The 21,319-nt window shown below is 42.0% G+C and overlaps 1 protein-coding gene across 1 annotated transcript in view; it reads right to left on the bottom strand.

Annotated features, from left to right (window-relative positions):
- LOC137342771 (uncharacterized) overlaps positions 1-21,319 on the bottom strand; it is a 36,537-nt gene that overhangs the window by 10,955 nt on the left and 4,263 nt on the right. Inside the window, exons 2-3 of the mRNA XM_068006948.1 lie at positions 18,034-18,213; positions 3,083-3,190 (exon numbers count right to left, since the gene is read on the bottom strand). Coding sequence (XP_067863049.1) covers positions 3,083-3,190; positions 18,034-18,213 — 288 coding nt within the window. The remainder of the gene's footprint in view (positions 1-3,082; positions 3,191-18,033; positions 18,214-21,319) is intronic.

The raw sequence follows: 21,319 nt of genomic DNA, 5'->3' as shown, positions 1-21,319 counted from the left end.
CAGTGTCAGGACCCTACTCCCAATTAGATATTTCTCCAGCTCCTTTTTGAATGAGACAACCCAGACAGCTTTTATTGACCCCCCCCCCCCTTCCCTGCTCCTTGCACCCATTCCTCTGTTGGAATATTTTAATTTACTAATCTCCAGTTTCATTGGGGCTTGTTAACTTTGAACCTGCGTCCTCCTAATGGTGCTAATGAGTAAAATCGTATGCTTAAATCTATGCAGCTCAGAATTTAAAGACCTGGGTCGTTGTCCTCCCCTCGATCTTTTCTTTTTCAAAGAAAACAAGTTTGATTCTGAGCATCTCTGCATAACATTGAACCTGAAAACTCGTAATCATCTCCGTTATCATATTTGCTGCCCGTATCCTAACTCGCACCAAATCCCGCTCACCCATCACCCCTGTGCTCGCTGGCCTACATTGGCTCCTGGTACAGCAAGGAGCGGGAGCCAATGTCACGGTAAAATTCACGGTAAAATTCTCATCCTTGTGTTCAAATCCTTCCATGGCCTCGCCCCTTCCTATCTCTGTAACCTCCTCCAATCCTACAAATCTCCAAGATCTCTGCACTCCTCCAATTCTGGCCTCTTGCGCATTCCGGATTTCCTTCGCTCCACTATTGGCGGTCTATATAAAGGCCCTGAAGGTGCTATATAAATGCAAGTTGTTGTTATTCCTCTCTAGACATCTATATCCTTTTGAAAGTAGGGGGCCAAAATTGCACACACTATTCCAAGCTGTGGTCTCCTCACTGTCCTTACAAGGTTAGATTAAGTTCATTCGATTTATATTCAGAAGCCCTCAAGCTAATATTTGAACGACTTAATTGGTAATTTACATAATGATTGAAATATTGATTGGTCAACAGCCAAACCTATATTATTTTCCACCTTTGCTAATGGGCAGTCAATCATCTTGTGCACATTTGCAGCTCACCTGGTACATTTATAATTCTGCATTGTTGCATCCAAGGATTGTTTCCTGTTCCGTTCTGAATTCATAAAAGTAAAGTTTTTGCTTTCTTTGTTGCATGTACTGGGGGGAGGGGGCAAATATATCCCTCAATTATGGTGACAGTTGAATAACAACAACAACTTGCATTTATATAGCGCCTTTAACATAATAAAATGCCCCAAGGTGCTTCACAGGAGCATTATCAAACAAAATTTGACACCGAGCCACATAAGGAGTTATTAGGACAGGTGACCAAAAGCTTGGTTAAAGAGGTAGGTTTTAAGGAGCGTCTTAAAGAAGGAGAGAGAGGTAGAGAGGCGGAGAGGTTAAGAAAGGGAATTCCAGAGCTTAGGGCCTAGGCAGCTGAAGGCACGGCCGTCAATGGCGGAGCGATTAAAATCGGGGATGTGCCAGAGGCAAGAATTGCTGGCGCGCAGAGATCTCAGAGGGGTGTAGAGCTGGAGGAGGTTACAGAGATAGGGAGGGGGCGAGGCTATAGAGGGGTTTGAAAACAAGGATGAGAATTTTAAAATCGAGGCATTCCCGGACCGGGAGCCAATGTAGGTCAGCGAGCACAGGGGTGATGGGTGAACGGGACTTGGTGCAAGTTAGGATACGGGCAGTAGAGTTTTGGATGAGCTCAAGTTTATGGAGGGTGGAAGATGGGAGGCCGGCCAGGAGAGCACTGGAATAACTCAGTCTATAGGTTATAAAGGCATGGTTGAGGGTTTCAGCAGCAGATGAGCTGAAGCAGGGGTGGAGACGGGCGATGTTACAGAGGTGGAAGTAGGCGGTCTTGGTGATGGCGCGGATATGTGGTCGGAAGCTCATCTCAGGGTTAAATAGGACGTCATGGTTGCGAGCAGTCTGGTTCTGCCTCAAACAGTGGCCAGGGAGCGGGATGGAGTCGGTGGCTGGGGAACGGAGTTTGCGGCCGGGACCAAAGGCAATGGCTTCGGTCTTCAGGGAAAGTCATCCAAGGGGTTCTGTTCCTGATGGCTATCCAATGAAAGAAAAAAAATCATATCTGGACTTCAGAGCATGACGTGATTGGGCTTGACAGGGGATTTCTCCATGGTGTCCAGGATCACATGTGAAAAGCAGATATTTGGGCAAGGCCTGCATCTCGTTTTCCAACTGGCGCCATTTGCTGTGGTGGTATTGACAGTAGACATCTTGATTACTGGTACAGGGTATGTGAGCCTGTGCTGCTCTTCACCATTGGGTCTACTATAACTAGAAGAATGGACATAACCCAAGTATTTTTGAAATTAACATCAACCACATATTTTCCACACCGTTCACCTGAGGAAGGAGGAAGCCTCCGAAAGCTTGTGGAATTTAAAATAAATTTGTTGGACTATAACTTGGTGTTGTAAAATTGTTTACAATTGTCAACCCCAGTCCATCACCGGCATCTCCACATCATGAAATAAATGAAGCCGCCTTTCTGACCAACTAGTTATATAATTTTTTGTTGTTTTTTTTCTCCTGCCTTGAAAGAGCAGGCTAATGCCAGTTCTACTGGTGGCCTACTGGTTAGCTTGTCGAATCTTTTAGAGGCTGGAGTGTGAGCGTTAGCAGGATGTTCAACTGTTTGGGAGACTTGCCGAACAACCAGACACATGCACTTCTGGACATAGTTTAAAGAGTCAACCATGTAAAGTGGAACTGGGGTCAGATGTAGGTCAGGCCACATACAGGTTAAAGCAATGCATATGTATACACTAATGACCAATAATCCAACAACTTTTCTTGGCTGGTTCTCAAGATTTATTTAATATAATTTCATACCTTGTGATGGTGGGTTTGAACTCACGACGTCTGAGGTGCCAGTCCAGTAGCATAACCACCATACTACCATGGTAAATATGACTGATTCTACCACCTCCTCCCTAGAATGGGACTAGGAACCCTGACATTGATCAGGTAACTCTTGGTTTGTATGACTCAATGCCTCACCACACAATGCATTTGCCTGGTAAGCAATTCAGGGGATCCCATAACCATTTTCCTTAACATTTACGCACAAACACCAATGTTGCCACTTGACCATTGATTTGAATGATTGTTTAACACAGGTGAGCCAGTAAAGGAACGTTATTATCAATTAGAAACACTCACAGGCTTTTGACTTTCTTCTTTAACCACTGGTTCTGTTTTGATTGATGCAGCATCCACTGCAAGACATGTTTGGAAAGTTTCTCCTGACAGCTCATCACTTATGATCATCTGACACAAGAAGATGAAAGAAAAGGTTGTTACACTTGAAAGAACTGGAATTCCGGACCATTGGGATTACCCGGCATTAAATCCATTTTTTATCGAAATGGTCCATAACAGTCCCACCCTTATCTTTTAAAACACTTCGATGAAACGATGGATTAATGAAACATGGAGCATCAAAGAATGATAACCTTTAAAGCGAAGCCAATGTATATCAACCATTTTTATATGAACACACCTGATGGCTCAGTAGGTAAGTATTGTAGTACTGAGCCATACAGCCCAAAAGGGTCTCCCATTCACTGCCTGGCCAGTGTTGTGATACCAGCCTCATCTGAGGGCTACAATTGGCCTCAACGTTCCCACACTTGAAGTGCATAGATCTAGACATCAGATGGGGACAGGATAAGATAACTCATCCTGCCCTCCCTCACCCCCCTCCCCCTCAGATGAATTGACTGCTGAAACTCACTGTCCAGACCCACGTGCAAAGACTAGCCACCTGCAATGGAGTATTCAAGGGCCTCTTTCACCAAGTGAATTGTATCATAAGTTGCTACTTTGAGAGGACAAGGAGTAAATCCGTGGAAACTGGAGGATAAAATAAATAATCAGTAAAGGTGATGTAGGATGTGAAAGCTACGCTATCGACTGATGGGATATAGGCTTGTGCCCAGCACCCTCTTCACAGCTGTACCATTATGAGGGAAGCACTGAGTTGACATTAAATGCTGTCCACGGGAATGGAGGAAATATTGGAGAAGAGTGAATATTTCACTTCAGGATGAAAAACCTTTTAAAAAACAAATCTCCGCCTGATCCGTGACTGTCATGTTGTAAGAATGACAGCTTACAGTAGTTGGGTCACCAACTAGAAGCACTCCCAAGCTCTCGACCGTGGTTTGTAAAAACGTGACCCCTCCCCCCCCCCCCTGCGACTGGTGCATCATCCTCCAGAAAACATTTTAGAATAAATTTCTCTGTAGACTTATCGTTAAATACCCGGTAATTCGAAACACAGAGGTTACTGTGGCTTCAACAGTACCAAAAAGATAATGGGGGTGAGGTGCCAAATCATGGTTATTAAGGCATTTGCAACAGATATGCAGTGGTGTAGGTCTTCATCCTCTCCTCGCCTCTCCATCCTCCCCCCGGTTGTGCTCTAGTTCTGCAGTATCCTTTTCCTTATTGTAAAATGCTCAGACACCTCTCTGCACGTGAGCAGCTATACATAAATGCAAGTTGTTGTTACTGTCTAAACATAAAATCTGTTAATTACAATGAACAACTACTGCTGGGAGTTAATTATAACATTCAACCAGAAGTTAGTTGGAATTATTCAAATTGCTTGCCTTAATAAAGTATTTTCCATATGCTAATCTCTTCTTAAATGTGTCATAATATACTGTTAACGATAAAGGGGCAAGAAAGAAGTTTACTAGGAAGTACAGGTTCCCACATTTCACAGAATCTGACTCGTCTCACTTTGATTTGACTCACTAAATACAAAGATGCATTCTTCACAGCCCAATCAATCCTACCTACTTCAGAAGGTTGAACTTATGCATCAAACACAACTGCATTTTTTCCCAATTCAGTGGCTGCCCAGGGCTGCGTAAAATTTTATGAACCACCTCAAAAAAAGGTGATAAGAAAGAAGTTTGACTTTAGTTTTCAAAGTTCGCTAAGCACACCAGGAGGTTCAGTCCCACTGAGATAAAACTAACATGGTTGGAAGCTATTTCAAGTTGGACCCCAAGGGAGAAATTTCAGCAACCAAGTTTTGAAAAATGTAGTTGAAAAGCATTGTGCTTAAAATTGTATCTTAACTAGGATGTGTACATAAGTCTGTAAGTTTGCGTGCATAAAGTCCTTTGTAAATATTCAGTAACTCCATCTAACTTGCATATATGATTCGCTCCCACTGTGGTGTCTACATCAGTGAAAATACATTCTCCAGTGATATTTTGCAAGTTGTACTTTTGTCTTTACGGAGAAGATGTCTTCATCTTTCCACGGGGGACACTGATGGAGCACAGCTGGACAAGGAACCCACTGTTTCCTAGCTTTTAAAGTCCAAACATTCTGCCAAGTGCCAGGACTATTTTGAGAAAGACCAAAAGAGTGGCACTCTAATCAAAATAATCCACTGCGAGTGCCCTCCTTTTTAAGAGGAGGGCATCACTCAGACAATATTCTCACACGGTCCATTCAAACCGATATATTAACAAAATAAAGTGTACACTAAATCACGATATGATTTGCCTCGTTGGTTTTACAATGGACATCCTGCGATGCCCACAGGCCTCAAGCATCCCGGTGGACATCGCAGGATCCCTCTCCAGGTTCACCCGGCCGCAAACAAAACCGCTGATGAGAGGCAGGCAGTTAGAGCAACTCTCTTTGCGGATCCCACGCAGCCTGGACCCGGGGATGGCGATTTTCTGCCAGGCTCAGGAGCAGGAGGTCCTCTGACTTCCCCTGCCCCCTCCCCCCCCCCCTTCGTTGGCGAACCAGATAGCCGAAGATCAGAAGCCTAAGGCTGAAGTGGAGTCAAATATTTAGGCTGCAACCTCTCACGCTCCAAATATATCGGATACATTGTTTCCTCCAGGCTGCAGAAATGATCCTGGAGTGTTGTGGCTGAGATGGTCCCAAAGCAGAGTTCTACCTTGTCGAGCAGGTAGGGTTACCAACTCTGGTTAGGTATATTCCTGGAGGTTTTATCACATGACATCCCCTCTCGAACCGCCCCGTCCCCACACTCCCGCCATTGGTCCATCCTCCGGATGCACTGCCTACCCACGGCCAATTCGAAAGCGAACAGACTCTTTGTTACCCAACTGGACCCAATTGATTGTTAGTCAAAGAGCCTTTTCCCCTCCATCGCCAATATTTTTACAACTGATAAATGAAAATGTTCAAAGAAAATGAAAAAAAAATCACAATTTTTTTTTTAAAGCCTCATGATTTTTTCTCCCAGGTTGCTCGCAGCAGTATGTGGAGATTAATCTTCAATTCTTGGAGACTCCAGGTCAATCCTGGAGGATTGGAAACCCTAACAGCAGGGGACGCATCGTCCCAAAACGCAGCACTCTCGAAATGTTAGCTCTGTGATCATACAAACTTACAATGTGACAATTCTATTGTTTTGCAATGACACTGAATTACTATAACACTGCAGACATTGCACAGGATGTAAAATATATGTATATCATTGCCAATTACTTGGCAGACTGTAGCAGAGATAGCTGTTTATCATGTAACTTCACAATCAATACCGATATCTTACTTGCCTATAATACTTTCCACATGCTTGAAGTAAAGGTAAGTTGTTCTTCTTACTTATGTCTTCAGTGTTGCCTTTACCCTTTAACCAGTCTTTCAATCCCAGTTCAGATATAGACTGGATCTTGCAGCTTGGTGACTGGCCTCTAATGGGTACAACCAATGGTCTCTGGAACGTTCAGCATCCTTTTAACTTATGGATCCTGCTAACATGAACAGATTCATGCTGCGAGTGTCTTGATTTGTACTTGATGCAACGGACTACTTTTTCCTCCATATATGTTGTAATTGCTTCCTTGTGCATTCAGAATATGCTCTCACATAATGGGTTGTACACCTTTCATTGCACACATTACAGCGTCCAACAATGTAAGGGACTACCATCAGTCTGTATGAATAATACCTCCATGTACATCAGAATTGCATTCACGCCCCTTTCAAGAGAAGTCATTTGAACACTTCTTAAGGAATATCAACTTCCATCTTTACTCCACCTGTGCAGGTTAAAGCCTAGCCTAAAAGTGTAAATGACAACTGCGCTGATAGTTATTCAGAATTTGTAGCATTGCTGATGTTTATTGGACACAGCCTCCAATAATTAGCTAACCCAGTGACTTTACTCCATTGGTGTAAAAGCTTTATCTCCGGGTCAGAATTTGCAAAATTGCATAAATATCAATCCGTTGTGCTTTTGTGCCTAGACCGACATTTTCTTTATTGCATTTGGTGTTTGAATTTCCACCATGTGGAAAATCACCCCCAATTATCAGGATCTAATATTTGGTCCAGTTTCTTACCCTGTTCTTACTTATTTCATCTGTTCTATTTCTATTGTGCTCAGAGCTAAGGCCCTTTCCTTTTTATAGAGCTCACTCCCAAATTTTTATCAGGTTTCTTATTCCTTTAGGTGTATCAACCATTAGAGTTGCCACAACATCTTTTTCTACAGAGTTATGGGTAAGTTATATTATTGAGGATTCCTTATTTCTGAGTAAAGATTCCCTCCATAACAGTTGAGTGATAATAAAAAGGCAGGCTTGTAAAACATAGGGAGGACCATAGGAACAGGACTGGGCCATTTAACTCCTCCAGCCTGTTCCGCCATTCAATTAGATTACGCATGACCTGTATCTTAACTCCATCCACCCAAATTGGATCCATATTCCTTAATACCCTTGCCGAATAAAAATCTATCAATCTCAGTTTTGAAATTTTCAATTGACCCCCAGCCTCAACAACTTTTTGGGGAGGAGCGTTCCAGAATTCCACGACCCTTCGTGCGAAGAAGTGCTTTCTGACATTGCGTTTCGGTAGGAAAAATGAGGAGAGGCAATATAAACTAGAGGGCACAATTCTAAAAGGGGTGGAGGAACAGAGGGATCTGGGGGTGTATGTGCATAATTCATTGAAGGTGGCAGGGCAGGTTGAGAAAACGGTTATAAAAGCAAACAGGGTCCTGGGATTTATAAATAGAGGCAAAGAAGTCATGATAAAACACTGGTTCGGCCACAAATGGAGTATTGTGTCCGGTTCTGGGCACCGCACTTTAGGAAGGATGTGAAGGCCTTAGAGAGGGTGCAGAGGAGATTTACTAGAATGATTCCAGGGATGAGGGACTTTAGTTATGTGGGTAGACTGGAAAAGCTGGGATTGTTCTCCATGGAACAGAGAAGGTTGAGAGGAGGTTTGATAGAGGTATTTAAAATCATGAAGGGTCTAGACATAGTAGATGGAGAGAAACTGGACCCATTGGCGGAAAGGTCAAGAACCAGAGGGCATAGATTTAAGGTGATTGGCAATAGAACCAAAGGTGACACGAGGAAAATCTTTTTTACACAGCGAGTGGTTAGGATCTGGAATGCACTGCCCGAGGGGGTGGTGGAGGCAGATTCAATCATGGCCTTCAAAAGGGAACTGGATAAGTACTTGAAACTAAAAAATGTGCAGGGCCATGGGGATAGGCCGGGGATGTGGGACTAGCCGGATTGCTCATGCATAGAGCCGGCGCGGACTCGATGGGCCGAATGGCCTCCTTCTGTGCTGTAACCTTCTATGATTTTATGATTCTTTGATCACCCATGATCGGCCTAGCTCTAATTTTAAGGTTATGCCCCCCTTGTTCTGGACTCTCCCACCAGAGGAAATAATTTCTCTCTATCTACCCTATCAAATCCTTTAGTCATTTTAAACATCTCAATTAGATCACCCCTTAATCTTCTATATTCAAGGTAATACAAGCCTAATCTATGCAACCTGTCCTCATAATTTAACCCTTTTAGCCCCGGTATCATTCTGATGAATCTACGCTGCACCCTCTCCAAAGTCAATATATCCTTCCTGCGGTGCGGTGCCCAGAACTAAATGCAATATTCCAGATGGGGTCTAACCTGAGCTCTGTACAGATGTACCATAACTTCCACCCCTTTGTATTCCAGCCCTCTTGAGATAAAGACCAACATTCCATTATCCTTTTTAATTATTTTTTGTACCTATCCAGTAGCTTTTAGTGATTTCTGTACTTGGACACCTAAATCTCTCTGCTCCTCCACTGTTCCTAGCTTCTCGCCATTTAGAAAATACTCTGATCTATCTTTCTTAGTTCCAAAGTGGATGACCTCACACTTCCCCACACTGAGCTCCATCTGCCACAGTTTTGTCCACTCATGTAAACTATCAATGTCCCTTTGCAACTTTCTGCTCCCATCTAAACTATTTATTGTGCCACCTAACTTAGTGTCATCAGCACACTTAGATAAACAGCTCTTTATTCCTTCATCCAAGTCATTTATAAATATAGTGAAAAGCTGTGGCCCCAGTACAGATCCCTGTGGGACACCACTAGTCACAACCTGACAATTTGAGTACGTACCCATTATCCCAACTCTCTGTCTCCTACCTCCTAACCAATTCCCTTTCCAAGCCAATAGGTTGTCTCCAAGTCCATCCGTTCTCATTTATGTTAACAGTCTCTTGTGTGGAACCTTGTCGAATGCCTTCTGGAAGTCCATATAAATAACATCCATAAACACTCCCTTATTTACCATGTTAGTTACCTAGTTCAATTAGGTTCGTTAGACATGACTTATCTGTTACAAATCCATGCAAAGATATTACTTAATTTCTATCCTCTAGATAACAGTAGATAATTGCACAAACGTTTACCCATCTTTCATCCAATGGCAGATTGCTCAATAGACAGTAAAGCAAAAAGATATTATTCCTAAATTTTTAAGCTACTTTTTTGAATTTTTTTACTCATCAAAGGTGCAGGATGTTAGTGCCAGGGACTGGAAAACTTCCGGTTTAAACACTCCTGAGTCAGGTATAGCAAGATTTGGATGTAGAGTAAAGCTCCTTCTGCTTTTCCCAACTATATGCTTCAGACTTAAATTCAGAACAGCAAGAAAAACCTTGATCTTTTAAAGGATCGTGATGGTGAGATTTCCTTCATAAAATTTGAGTCACTGCTACGATTGGGTGGGTGGGTGGGTTTCTAAAGTTGTTCTACACAGTCTTGGAGTGACAATGCCAACATTAGCATAACAAAACATTATTAATGTGGCAAACATATCATTCTTGTCCTTTGCTGTGAAACCTTTGCAGTGCACAACAATGAAAATGACACACAGCTCCTCCAGACCAAGCAATTTAATTTCCCTCCTTAAAGCCGTGACAACCCCTTCTTGAAATTAGTAATACTCACAGGCTCCCCGACCGTCGTCTGTACAAACTGATTCCTCTCTAATAGGTGCCACAGCATCCAGAGAAAATTCTGGAATAATTTTCACTATCGTTTCATCACGTAATACAAAAAGTTTGAAAAGAAAAATGTGCTACATCTAGAAACAAAGTGAATTCTAAACGTTATCGGTGTCTCGTCGTCCATCCAGTTTGTGATAAACTGACCGTTTAACTTCTGCACCCAATCTGCTTCTTTCTGTGTGTTACTGAAGAGAATTGTATCGTCCGTCAGGGAAACCCCTTCCTTTCTTGCTGATTCTCACTCCTCGTCATCTACCTGCTCTGAATATTTCATGGATTTTTAAAAAATTCTTATTGTGGGATTCTTATTGTTACTTTTGTGAAACCCAAGTGAAAGGTCATGGCCCAGTCAGGTTGAAAAGATGAGGTCAATTGGGGACCGGTGATTGGGTAGCACCAAGTTTGCCTTTTATTAACCTGTAGGGTGTAGGAAGAAGGGAAAACTGGGCACAGTTTTGAGATCCTGGGGGAGAAAAATTGAGTTAGAATAGGAAACATTGTGGTTCATCTTGATTTCATGGGGTGTACGGATTTGGAACAGAGTATAGGATGACAAATTTGCAGCATCGAAGGAGCAGGAGGGAGCAAGGTTCAGAGGAGTATTAGCCACAGTATTATCAATGAATGGAGACAAGAAGGGTTCTGACAGAGATAAGAGAGGTTGAAGACTAAAAGTAAGAGGACTGCCTATCAGGCCACAAGCTTTCTCTTGCATTTTGTCCTGGAATGGAAGAGAGGTGTCGACTTCCCCGATGTGGAAGGAAAATTCAAGACTTGGATTTTATACATAAGAGTTGTTTTTGGGAAAAGATGCGTTTGGTACAAAAGTGAAAATCAAGCAAAATTTTGGAGGGTGCTTTAGCAGTGGAGAAGATGTGGGAGTTTCAGTTTAGATCAGAGGAGGGAGTGAAGTCAAGAATGTCGATGGATGAAGAATAAAAGCAAGGAAAAAAAATAGGAGGTAGTAGCTGCTCGTTGAACTTGAGAGGTATTAAGAAACTATGGCTCTGAAATTATGCTGTGGGATAGTAATAGATGAATGTTTCAAATTAATGGGTTAAGATTGCTGCTAAACATTCTGCTACTGTCCAAACAATTATCTTAGGGCCTATATCTTTGAAGATTTGAAAGAAACAAAATGTTCATTGTCCCACCAAAGGGTGTGCAGACCAAAACATAGTGATATACACTGAGGGCACACAATGTGAAGCATGTTGATGAATGTACAGTGGATTGATGATGAATGGAGGTCTTTGACATGGAGCAGGAATAAAGTCAGAGAGAAAACAGAGACCTGAGGAAACCCTAAGTTGGTGGTAAAAGAGTAGGATGAGGTGTCATCAACTACAGTACAAATTGAGTGATTTGAAAGGAAACTGTCAAAGGCTTTGGATATGTCTGAGGCAATGACAAATCACGGTGTTGAGCAGAATTCTAGATGTACTTAGCATAGGCTAAATACTCTTCGCTCACATGGTTGAGGTGAGCCTCGGCTCCGTGATAACACACTTGCCTCTGAGTCAGAAGGTTGTGAGATCAAGTCCCAATCCAGATACTTGAGTACATAATCCAGTTTGGCACTTCAACGCAGTACTGAGGGGGCGCTGCACTGTCGGAGGTGTCGTCTTTTGGGTGAGATGTTAAACCGAGACCCTGTCTGCCCTCTCAGATGGACGTAAAAGATCCCATGGCACTATTTGAAGAAGAGCTGGGAGTTCTCCCTGGTGTCCTGGCCAACATTATCCCTCAACTAACACCTGAAAAGCAGATGATCTGGTCATTTGTTTCCTTGCTGTTTGTGAGGTCTTGTTGTGCACAAATTGGCTGCTGCATGTCCTACATTACAACAGTGACTACAATTCAAAAGTACTTAATTGGCTGTAAAGCACTTTGGGACATCCTGGCTCTATATGAATGCAAGTTCTTTCTTTGGTGGATTACTTATGTGCATAAATCCTTTTAGGTGATAAAAATAGTCGGTGTGAAAGCACTGACTGATGCAGTGCATCAGCACACTGCCCTTTCATCTCCACAACTTAAGTCTGAACTAGATTCAAACCTATGAGATGAAAGTCTCCTCTCTCTACTACTTATAACAGTCCTACCTAAAATCTTTTAGTGAACACGAACCCACAGTTCAAAACTGTCCGTACTTTGGCAAAATTGTCAATTTCAATCAGAGAGCTCATGAAGAGAAAAAAAAGTTATATTTTCTGAAAGGATCTTAGGACTTCAAAGGCTGGAGCCAAGCCATATTGTTAGAAAAGATGCAGCTTTACTCTGAAGCTGTTCTATACTTGATCTGGGAGTGCTTGATCCTGACACTGAATGATAAAAGGTGAAAAAAAAATGATCCACTCTTCCCCACTGACCTCCTCCATCCTGTGAGAACAAAATTCAATCACACAAAAACATCTTTCAGGTAGAATCTTGACTGACCTTATTTCCTTTCTTTCCGGGGTGCCTTTGCCCATTGAAAAAGATCAGGTATGTGATGTAAATAGGGACCTCTTTGCTCCAGTTAAAATGATTTACCCTCCACTCCACCATAATGGTTTAGTTACTTGATTGACAAAATATACCAGGTCTTTCAAAAGATCTTTATCAATTTTTATGCAATATAAAAGCAACTAACTATGCCAACGTTCGCTAATGCATCACCGAGTGGCAGCCTTTATCTCAGAACAGGTTTATGGGTACTTTTACACTTCACTGATTGTAAACATCACACTCCGTTGGCTACACTTCACAGCATATACAGGCCCCAGTTCCAGGAACCAAAGGCATCGGAGACTCACAGAAATGTGGGCCTATGATTCTCCAGTCAAGATAAGGGATCTGGTTTCGGTTATGTAAACATGGGGAGTCATGCTCTCTCTAAGTGTCCGTATAAAAGTAGAGCCCCAGGCATCTTTGGGGACCGGCTTCATTGTCCAAATATAATGCTAGCAAATTAGCACATGGGAGTCACTCTCCTGAAACAATGTGGTGAGAGGACAAACAGAAATGCACTTTATGGTGACATATTTTACTATAACTCTTATCGAGTAACATAAATGACAATGTAGTCAGCCTAAGTAAATGAGAAGAGAATGCTGTGACAAGTTGGATAAGCAAAAATGTCATAGAATTACATAGAATGTACAGCACAGAAACAGGCCATTCGACCCAACGGCTCCATGCTGGTGTTTATGCTCCACACGAGCCTCCTCCCACCTCCCTTCATCCAACCCTATCACCATATCCTTCTATTCCTTTCTCCCTCATGTGTTTATCTAGCTTCCCCTTAAATGCAGCTGTGCTGTTCGCCTCAACCACTCCTTGTGGTAGCGAGTTCCACGTTCTAACCACTCTCTGGGTAAAGAAGTTTCTCCTGAATTCCCTATTGGATTTATTAGTGACTATCTTATAGTTATGGCCCCAGTCAATGAAGTAGAAAAAAAGAACTTGCAATGATGTAGAGCTTTATCATCTCCTCGGGTGTCCTAAAGTGCTCCACATACAATGAATTACTTTTTGAAGTGCAGTCTGTATTGTTCTGTAGGTGAACGAATGACCAGATAATCCCATTTTGGTGATGTTGGTTGAGAGAGGAATAATAGCGAGGACACCAGGGAGTACTCCCTGCTAATCTTCAAATGAAGCCATGAAATGAAGAGAAGAACGGATCGTGCAATGAACAGAACAATCTCCTCCTTGTGTTTTGATTCCCTTTGGCATGTGTTTCTATAGTAAAATTGCTTCTATGGGGAAACCAGACAATTTAATGATTGTCTGAATAAACTGTGCAATAGTAATAAAAAAAACACTTTAGTCAAATTGCCAATCACTGGCTTCCTAATAAGAGCCTTTAAGCAACTTATTAAAGAGCAAATGAGAACTTCAAAGTAATTATTTAATTTTAACCCTTAGGAATGCCAACAGAACAAGGAAAACTTACATTTTCATAGGCCAAACATTTTTTAATGTTTTGAACTGACACATTGTGTTGCTGAAACAAACAATCTGTTATATATCAAATTCTGTGTTTCACCGAGGACTCATTTGAAGTACCTGCAGTACCTATTAATCCTTCAGGTGGCACTGTGATGGGTATTTTCAATGTTAAAGGGGTGACAATAGTTGCCATTGTAGAGTTATGGTCCATCACCATGACATTGGCAATCTGGCCACTGAGTTTCCATAATTTCCTTAAAACACTTACTGAACATGTTTTTCAACTGACATTTTTTCTCAGTGACTGAAATATCTATTGACAAAAATAAGGGTTTAACCAAAATCTAAAAAAATATAAATTACATATTTCACAATAATGTGATTAAATACAAATAAAGAGAGAAAATGAATGAATCTGCATTTACATAGTGCTTTCCACATTCTCAGGACATCCCAAAGTGCTTTACAGCCTATGTTATATTTTCAAAGTGTAGTCACTTTTGTAATGTAGGAAACACAGCAGCCAATTTGTGCACAGCAAGGTCCTACAAACAGCAATGACACAAATGACCAGATAATCTATTTTAGTGATGTTCATTGAAGGATAAGTGTTGGCCAGGGCACCAGGAGAACCCCCTATTCTTCTTCAAATAGTGCCATGGGATCTTTTACATCCACCTGAGAGGTCAGAGTGGCTTAATATCTCATTGGAAAGACAGCACCTATGACAGTGCAGCACTCCCCTAGTACTGCACCAAAGTATCAGCCGAGATTATGTGCTCAAGTATCTGGTGTGGGGCTTGAACCCATGACCTTCTGACTGAATTCTCTCTTTATATCTTTTAATGCTTTCATTAAAGTTTTTATTTAAAGGCCTCAGCATTTCCCAAAAGCCTGGGCTTGGAATATTTTTGCCCAAAGTTTGGTGCTGTTAGCTGAATTTGGATTGTGCAGTCTGAGCACCTACAGTGTACCTAATTTCTCAGGATGCCTTCAGACAGTTGTACTGGTAGGATAAGTTTCTTTACCTTCTCATAGTTTCTTCAAATAATTTTGAAAAGCAAGTGGACAAATTTCAAAAGCTTTACTGTGGTAAAATGTTTGTATTTTTTTACATAGCAGAGAGGGTGTTTGTGTGTGTGTCAGTGTAAGAGAGAGATACAAATGACAGTGCTCTGATCACATACCTGCTGTAGTTTTTGTTTTGTGTTCTATAAGCTTTAGAAACCGAGGGAGGATTAAGGTCAGAGAGGAGAAAGTGTGGGAGAGAGACAGACAGTCTATGGTCAGAGAGAAAGAGGTGAGAGAGTATGTGTGTCTTTCTTCATTTAATGTTAATTTAATTTTCAAAAAAGCCATTGAATTTTGAAGCCAATTGATTATCTGCCTGTGGTTTGTTGAATTTGGAAAAGGTCAATGCTAATCGTGTACACCTGTGAGACGGAGATTCTAATTTCTAAAACCAATGAGACATGGAAGAGATATCTCTTTTTTCTAAAGTTGAATTTTGTAAGCAAACAAAAGTGAGATCCTAAATGAATATTTCACATCGGTATTTACAGTTGAGAAAGGCATGGATGTTAGGGAACTTGGGGAAATAAATAGTGATGTCTTGAGGAGTGTACATATTACAGAGAGGGAGGTGCTGGAAGTCTTAACGCGCATCAAGGTAGATAAATCTCCGGGACCTGATGAAATGTATCCCAGGACGTTATGGGAGGTTAGGGAGGAAATTGCGGGTCCCCTAGCAGAGATATTTGAATCATCGACAGCTACAGGTGAGGTGCCTGAAGATTGGAGGGTAGCAAATGTTGTGCCTTTGTTTAAGAAGGGCGGCAGGGAAAAGCGTGGGAACTACAGACTGACATCTGTAGTGGGTAAGTTGTTAGAGGGTATTCTGAGAGACAGGATCTACAGGCATTTGGAGAGGCAGGGACTGATTAGGAACAGTCAGCATGGTTTTGTGAGAGGAAAATCATGTCTCACGAATTTGATTGAGTTTTTTGAAGGGGTAACCAAGAAGATAGATGAGGGCTGTGCAGTAGACGTGGTCTACATGGACTTCAGCAAAGCTTTTGACAAGGTACCGCATGGTAGGTTGTTACATAAGGTTAAATCTCACGGGATCCAAGGTGAGGTAGCCAATTGGATACAAAATTGGCTTGACGACAGAAGACAGAGGGTGGTTGTAGAGGGTTGTTTTTCAAACTGGAGGCCTGTGACCAGCGGTGTGCCTCAGGGATCGGTGCTGGGTCCGCTGTTGTTTGTTATTTATATTAATGATTTGGATGAGAATTTAGGAGGCATGGTTAGTAAGTTTGCAGATAACACCAAGATTGGTGGCATTGTGGACAGTGAAGAAGGTTATCTAGGATTGCAACGGGATCTTGATAAATTGGGCCAGTGGGCCGATGAATGGCAGATGGAGTTTAAATTAGATAAATGTGAGGTGATGCATTTTGGTAGATCGAATCGGGCCAGGACCTACTCCGTTAATGGTAGGGCGTTGGGGAGAGTTATAGAACAAAGAGATCTAGGAGTACAGGTTCATAGCTCCTTGAAAGTGGAGTCACAGGTGGATAGGGTGGTGAAGAAGGCATTCGGCATGCTTGGTTTCATTGGTCAGAACATTGAATACAGGAGTTGGGATGTCTTGTTGAAGTTGTACAAGACATTAGTAAGGCCACACTTGGAATACTGTGTACAGTTCTGGTCACCCTATTATAGAAAGGATATTATTAAACTAGAAAGAGTGCAGAAAAGATTTACTAGGATGCTACCGGGACTTGATGGTTGACTTATAGGGAGAGGTTGGATAGACTGAGACTTTTTTCCCTGGAGAGTAGGAGGTTAAGGGGTGATCTTATAGAAGTCTATAAAATAATGAGGGGCATAGATAAGGTAGATAGTCAAAATCTTTCCCCAAAGTAAGGGGGGTCTATAACGAGGGGGCATAGATTTAAGGTGAGAGGGGAGAGATACAAAAAGGTCCAGAGGGGCAATTTTTTCACTCAAAGGGTGGTGAGTGTCTGGAACGAGCTGCCAGAGGCAGTAGTAGAGGCGGGTACAATTTTGTCTTTTAAAAAGCATTTGGACAGTTACATGGGTAAGATGGGTATAGAGGGATATGGGCCAAGTGCAGGCAATTGGGACTAGCTTAGTGGTATAAACTGGGCGACATGGACATGTTGGGCCGAAGGGCCTGTTTCCATGTTGTAAACTTCTATGATTCTATGAATTTTGTAAGCAAACAAAACCTCTTTGAGGGAAACCGAGAGGAAGGAAGGGTTGGAGCGAGAGGAGAGAAGAGAAATTGATTGAGGGTGAGATAGCTTCTGGCTTCTCAACACCCATTCTTGGAGGGAGCTAGTGGTATTGGGGAGAGTGGATGGAGGGTTAAGGGTAAATTGTGCGACAGTGGAGCAAGCGGGGTGGGGAGCATACAGGGTTAAGTGGGTCTTTTAAAGAGAGAGAGGAAGAAGTAGTGATGGAAGTGAGGGGATGGCAGAATGGGGAATGGGTCACGGGAAGGTGAAGGTGAACACAATTGGAATGATGGGGTGGAGAATGCAGGAGTCATTGGGAAGAGCATGAAGAAGGGAGCCACTGAGGTCCACATTTTCCTTGCAACCCCCAACCCAAACGCAGCTATCGGGGGCTCCTTTCTCGAGACACCACCCCAAATCACTCACCTCCTCTCACCGAAAGGAAAGAAAGAGACACTTAGAGAAGCAAAAAAAAAAGTTAAAGGAGAGATGCAGCAGAGAAGAGAAAGAGAGACAGAAGCAGAACAGTGAATCAGCAACACAAAGACATTAGGTGGATAAGAAAAGGATGCAAGCTCTTTGAATCAGCATACTCACATCCTCTTGACTATCTTCATTCCAAATTGACTCTATTTTGATAGTTTCCACAACAGATAGTCCAGTCTCTATGACAGATAGTCCAGTTTCTATGACGGATAGTCCAGTTTCAATGACTGATAAGCCAGTCTCTGCAGGAGGTTCTAGATCTGTTTCCATTATTGATTCTTCTTCTGGTACCTTGTAATAATGAGTAGATGGAAAAAAATTATTACTGCAGCTGAAAATAAAGGACCGCAGAACAAACAGCAATCATGGTTGTCTGGCCTAAGATCCAGCTTTTCACTTCAATATGTACCATCTTTTGTCTTAGATACAATGATATTCCTTTGAACTGCAGTGACTGTTGTTATGTAGGCAAATGGGATAGACATTTTGTTCACAGCAATCCATCAATACCATTCATCAAATAGTGACATGAGATCTTTAACATCCACCTGAACCATTCAAACCCAGGGGTTTCAGTTTCATGCATCATCTGAAGGAACCTGATTCCAACATTGCAGCACTGGGTTTAGAGTCTATGCTAAAATCCTGAGCAGGCCTTGAACCCACAAACCTCTGACTCATAGGATAGTGTGCTACCAACCAAGCCAAGCTAATACATCAGAGGGGTGATGTCGGGCTGGATTAATATTTTGGAGATTGGTTTTATCATCTTTGAGTGTCAGGGAGAAATTGTGCAGGAATATCTTTCAGGAGATGAAATAAGTTGGGTATAGTCCACCATAGAGTATCTTGTACTCAGACTGTGGAAGGAACAGGGTTGATGAATCAAATATTTTTCCTTGTTCCATGCTTCATTATGTTCATAATGACCCCTGATTACATAAATTATGTTATCAGATAATTCCATGCACATGTAGTCTAAACTCTCAAAAAGCCTTTGGTGTTTCTACAACTCCATGAAATACAAACTAGTTACTTAAAAGAACTTGCAAAAGAACTAGTTACTTAAAAGAACTTAAAAGAACTCCGTTAATGGTAGGGCGTTGGGGAGAGTTATAGAATAAAGAGATCTCGGAGTACAGGTTCATAGCTCCTTGAAAGTGGAGTCACAGGTGGATAGGATGGTGAAGAAGGCATTCGGCATGCTTGGTTTCATTGATCAGAACATTGAATACAGGAGTTGGGATGTTTTGTTGAAGTTGTACAGGACATTAGTAAGGCCACACTTGGAATACTGTGTACAGTTCTGGTCACCCTATTATAGAAAGGATATTATTAAACTAGAAAGAGTGCAGAAAAGATTTACTAGGATGCTACCGGGACTTGATGGTTTGACTTATAGGGAGAGGTTGGATAGACTGGGACTTTTTTCCCTGGAGAGTAGGAGGTTAAAGGGTGATCTTATAGAAGTCTATAAAATAATGAGGGGCATAGATAAGGTAGATAGTCAAAATCTTTTCCCAAAGGTAGGGGAGTCTATAACGAGGGGACATAGATTTAAGGTGAGAGGGGAGAGATACAAAAAGGTCCAGAGGGGCAATTTTTTCACTCAAAGGGTGGTGAGTGTCTGGAATGAGCTGCCAGAGGCAGTAGTAGAGGCGGGTACAATTTTGTCTTTTAAAACGCATTTGGACAGTTACATGGGTAAGATGGGTATAGAGGGATATGGGCCAAGTGCAGGCAATTGGGACTAGCTTAGTGGTATAAACTGGGTGACATGGACATGTTGGGCCGAAGGGCCTGTTTCCATGTTGTAAACTTCTATGACTCTATATAGCGCCTTTCACAACCTCAGAAGGTCCCAAAGTGCTTTACAGCCAATTAAGTACTTTTTGAAGTGAAGTCACTGTTCCACAAACAGCAATGAGATAAAAGACCAGATAATCTTTTTTTTTTAAGTGATGTAGGTTGAGAATTCCCCTGTTCTTCTTCGAATAGTGGTATGAGATCTTTTACGTCCACTTGAGAGGGCAGTTGGGGCCTCTGTTTAATGTCTCATCCAAAAGATGGCATCTTCGACAGTGCTGCACTCCCTCAGTACTGCACAGAAGTGTCAGCATGGATTATGTGCTCAAGTATTGCAGTGGGACTTGAACCCAGAGGCAAAAACTGCTCTTCCCAAGTGTAGGAATTCAAAGAGTGTGGCATATAACAAGGAGAAGCTCTATTGTCAGAAGTCAAATACATAGCAACAGTTATGATACTCTCTTGGCTGAGTGGTAGCACTCTCGCCTCTAATTCACAAGGTTGTGGGTTCAAGTTCCACTCCTGAGACTTCACTTCAAAAAGTACTTAATTGGCTGTAAAGCGCTTTGGGACCTTCTGAGGTTGTGAAAGGCGCTATATAAATGCAAGATTTTAAGTAATTAGTTTGTATTTCATGGAGTTGTAGAAACACCAAAGGCCTTTTGAGAGTTTAGACTGCATGTACATGGAATTATCTGATAACATAATTTATGTAATCAGGGGTCATTATGAACATAATGAAGCATGGAACAAGGAAAAATATTTGATTCATCAACCCAGTTCCTTCCACAGTCTGAGTACAAGATACTCTATGGTGGACTATACCCAACTTATTTCATCTCCTGAAAGATAGTCCTGCACAATTTCTCCCTGACACTCAAAGATGATAAAACCAATCTCCAAAATATTAATCCAGCCTGACATCACCCCTCTGACATATTAGCTTGGCTTGGTTGGTAGCACACTGTCCTATGAGTCAGAGGTTTGTGGGTTCAAGGCCTGCTCAGGATTTTAGCATAGACTCTAAACCCAGTGCTGCAATGTTGGAATCAGGTTCCTTCAGATGATGCATGAAACTGAAGCCCCCGAGTTTGAATGGTTCAGGTGGATGTTAAAGATCTCCTGTCACTATTTGATGTCACATAATGTACACTCACACCTTACTGCAGTATTGAGGGAATGCTGCAGTATCAGAGGTGCCATCTTTTGGATGAAACATCAATATGAGGTATTATCTACCCTCACAGGTGGACATAAAATATCCCGTGGCATTATTCGAAGAACAGAAGAGCTCTCCCAGTGTCCTGACCTACTTCTCAACCATGAATATCTAATTATTTGGTAATTTATCACATTGCTGTTTGTGGGACCTTGCTGTGTACAAATTGGCTGCTGTGTTTCCCTACGTTACAACAGTGACTGCACTTTAAAAATACTTCATTGGCTGTGAAGCACTTTGGGACGTCCTGAGGTCGTGAATGGCACTATATAGGGGTACGGTACGGTATACAGGGGTAGCATAGTTGTTATGTTACTGGACTAGTAATCCAGAGGCCTAGACTAATAATCTGAAGACATGAGTTCAAATCCC

This window comes from Heptranchias perlo, chromosome 26 (assembly GCF_035084215.1).
Source record: "Heptranchias perlo isolate sHepPer1 chromosome 26, sHepPer1.hap1, whole genome shotgun sequence".
NCBI lineage: Eukaryota > Metazoa > Chordata > Chondrichthyes > Hexanchiformes > Hexanchidae > Heptranchias > Heptranchias perlo.
This window is presented reverse-complemented; position numbering and strand designations above follow the sequence as displayed.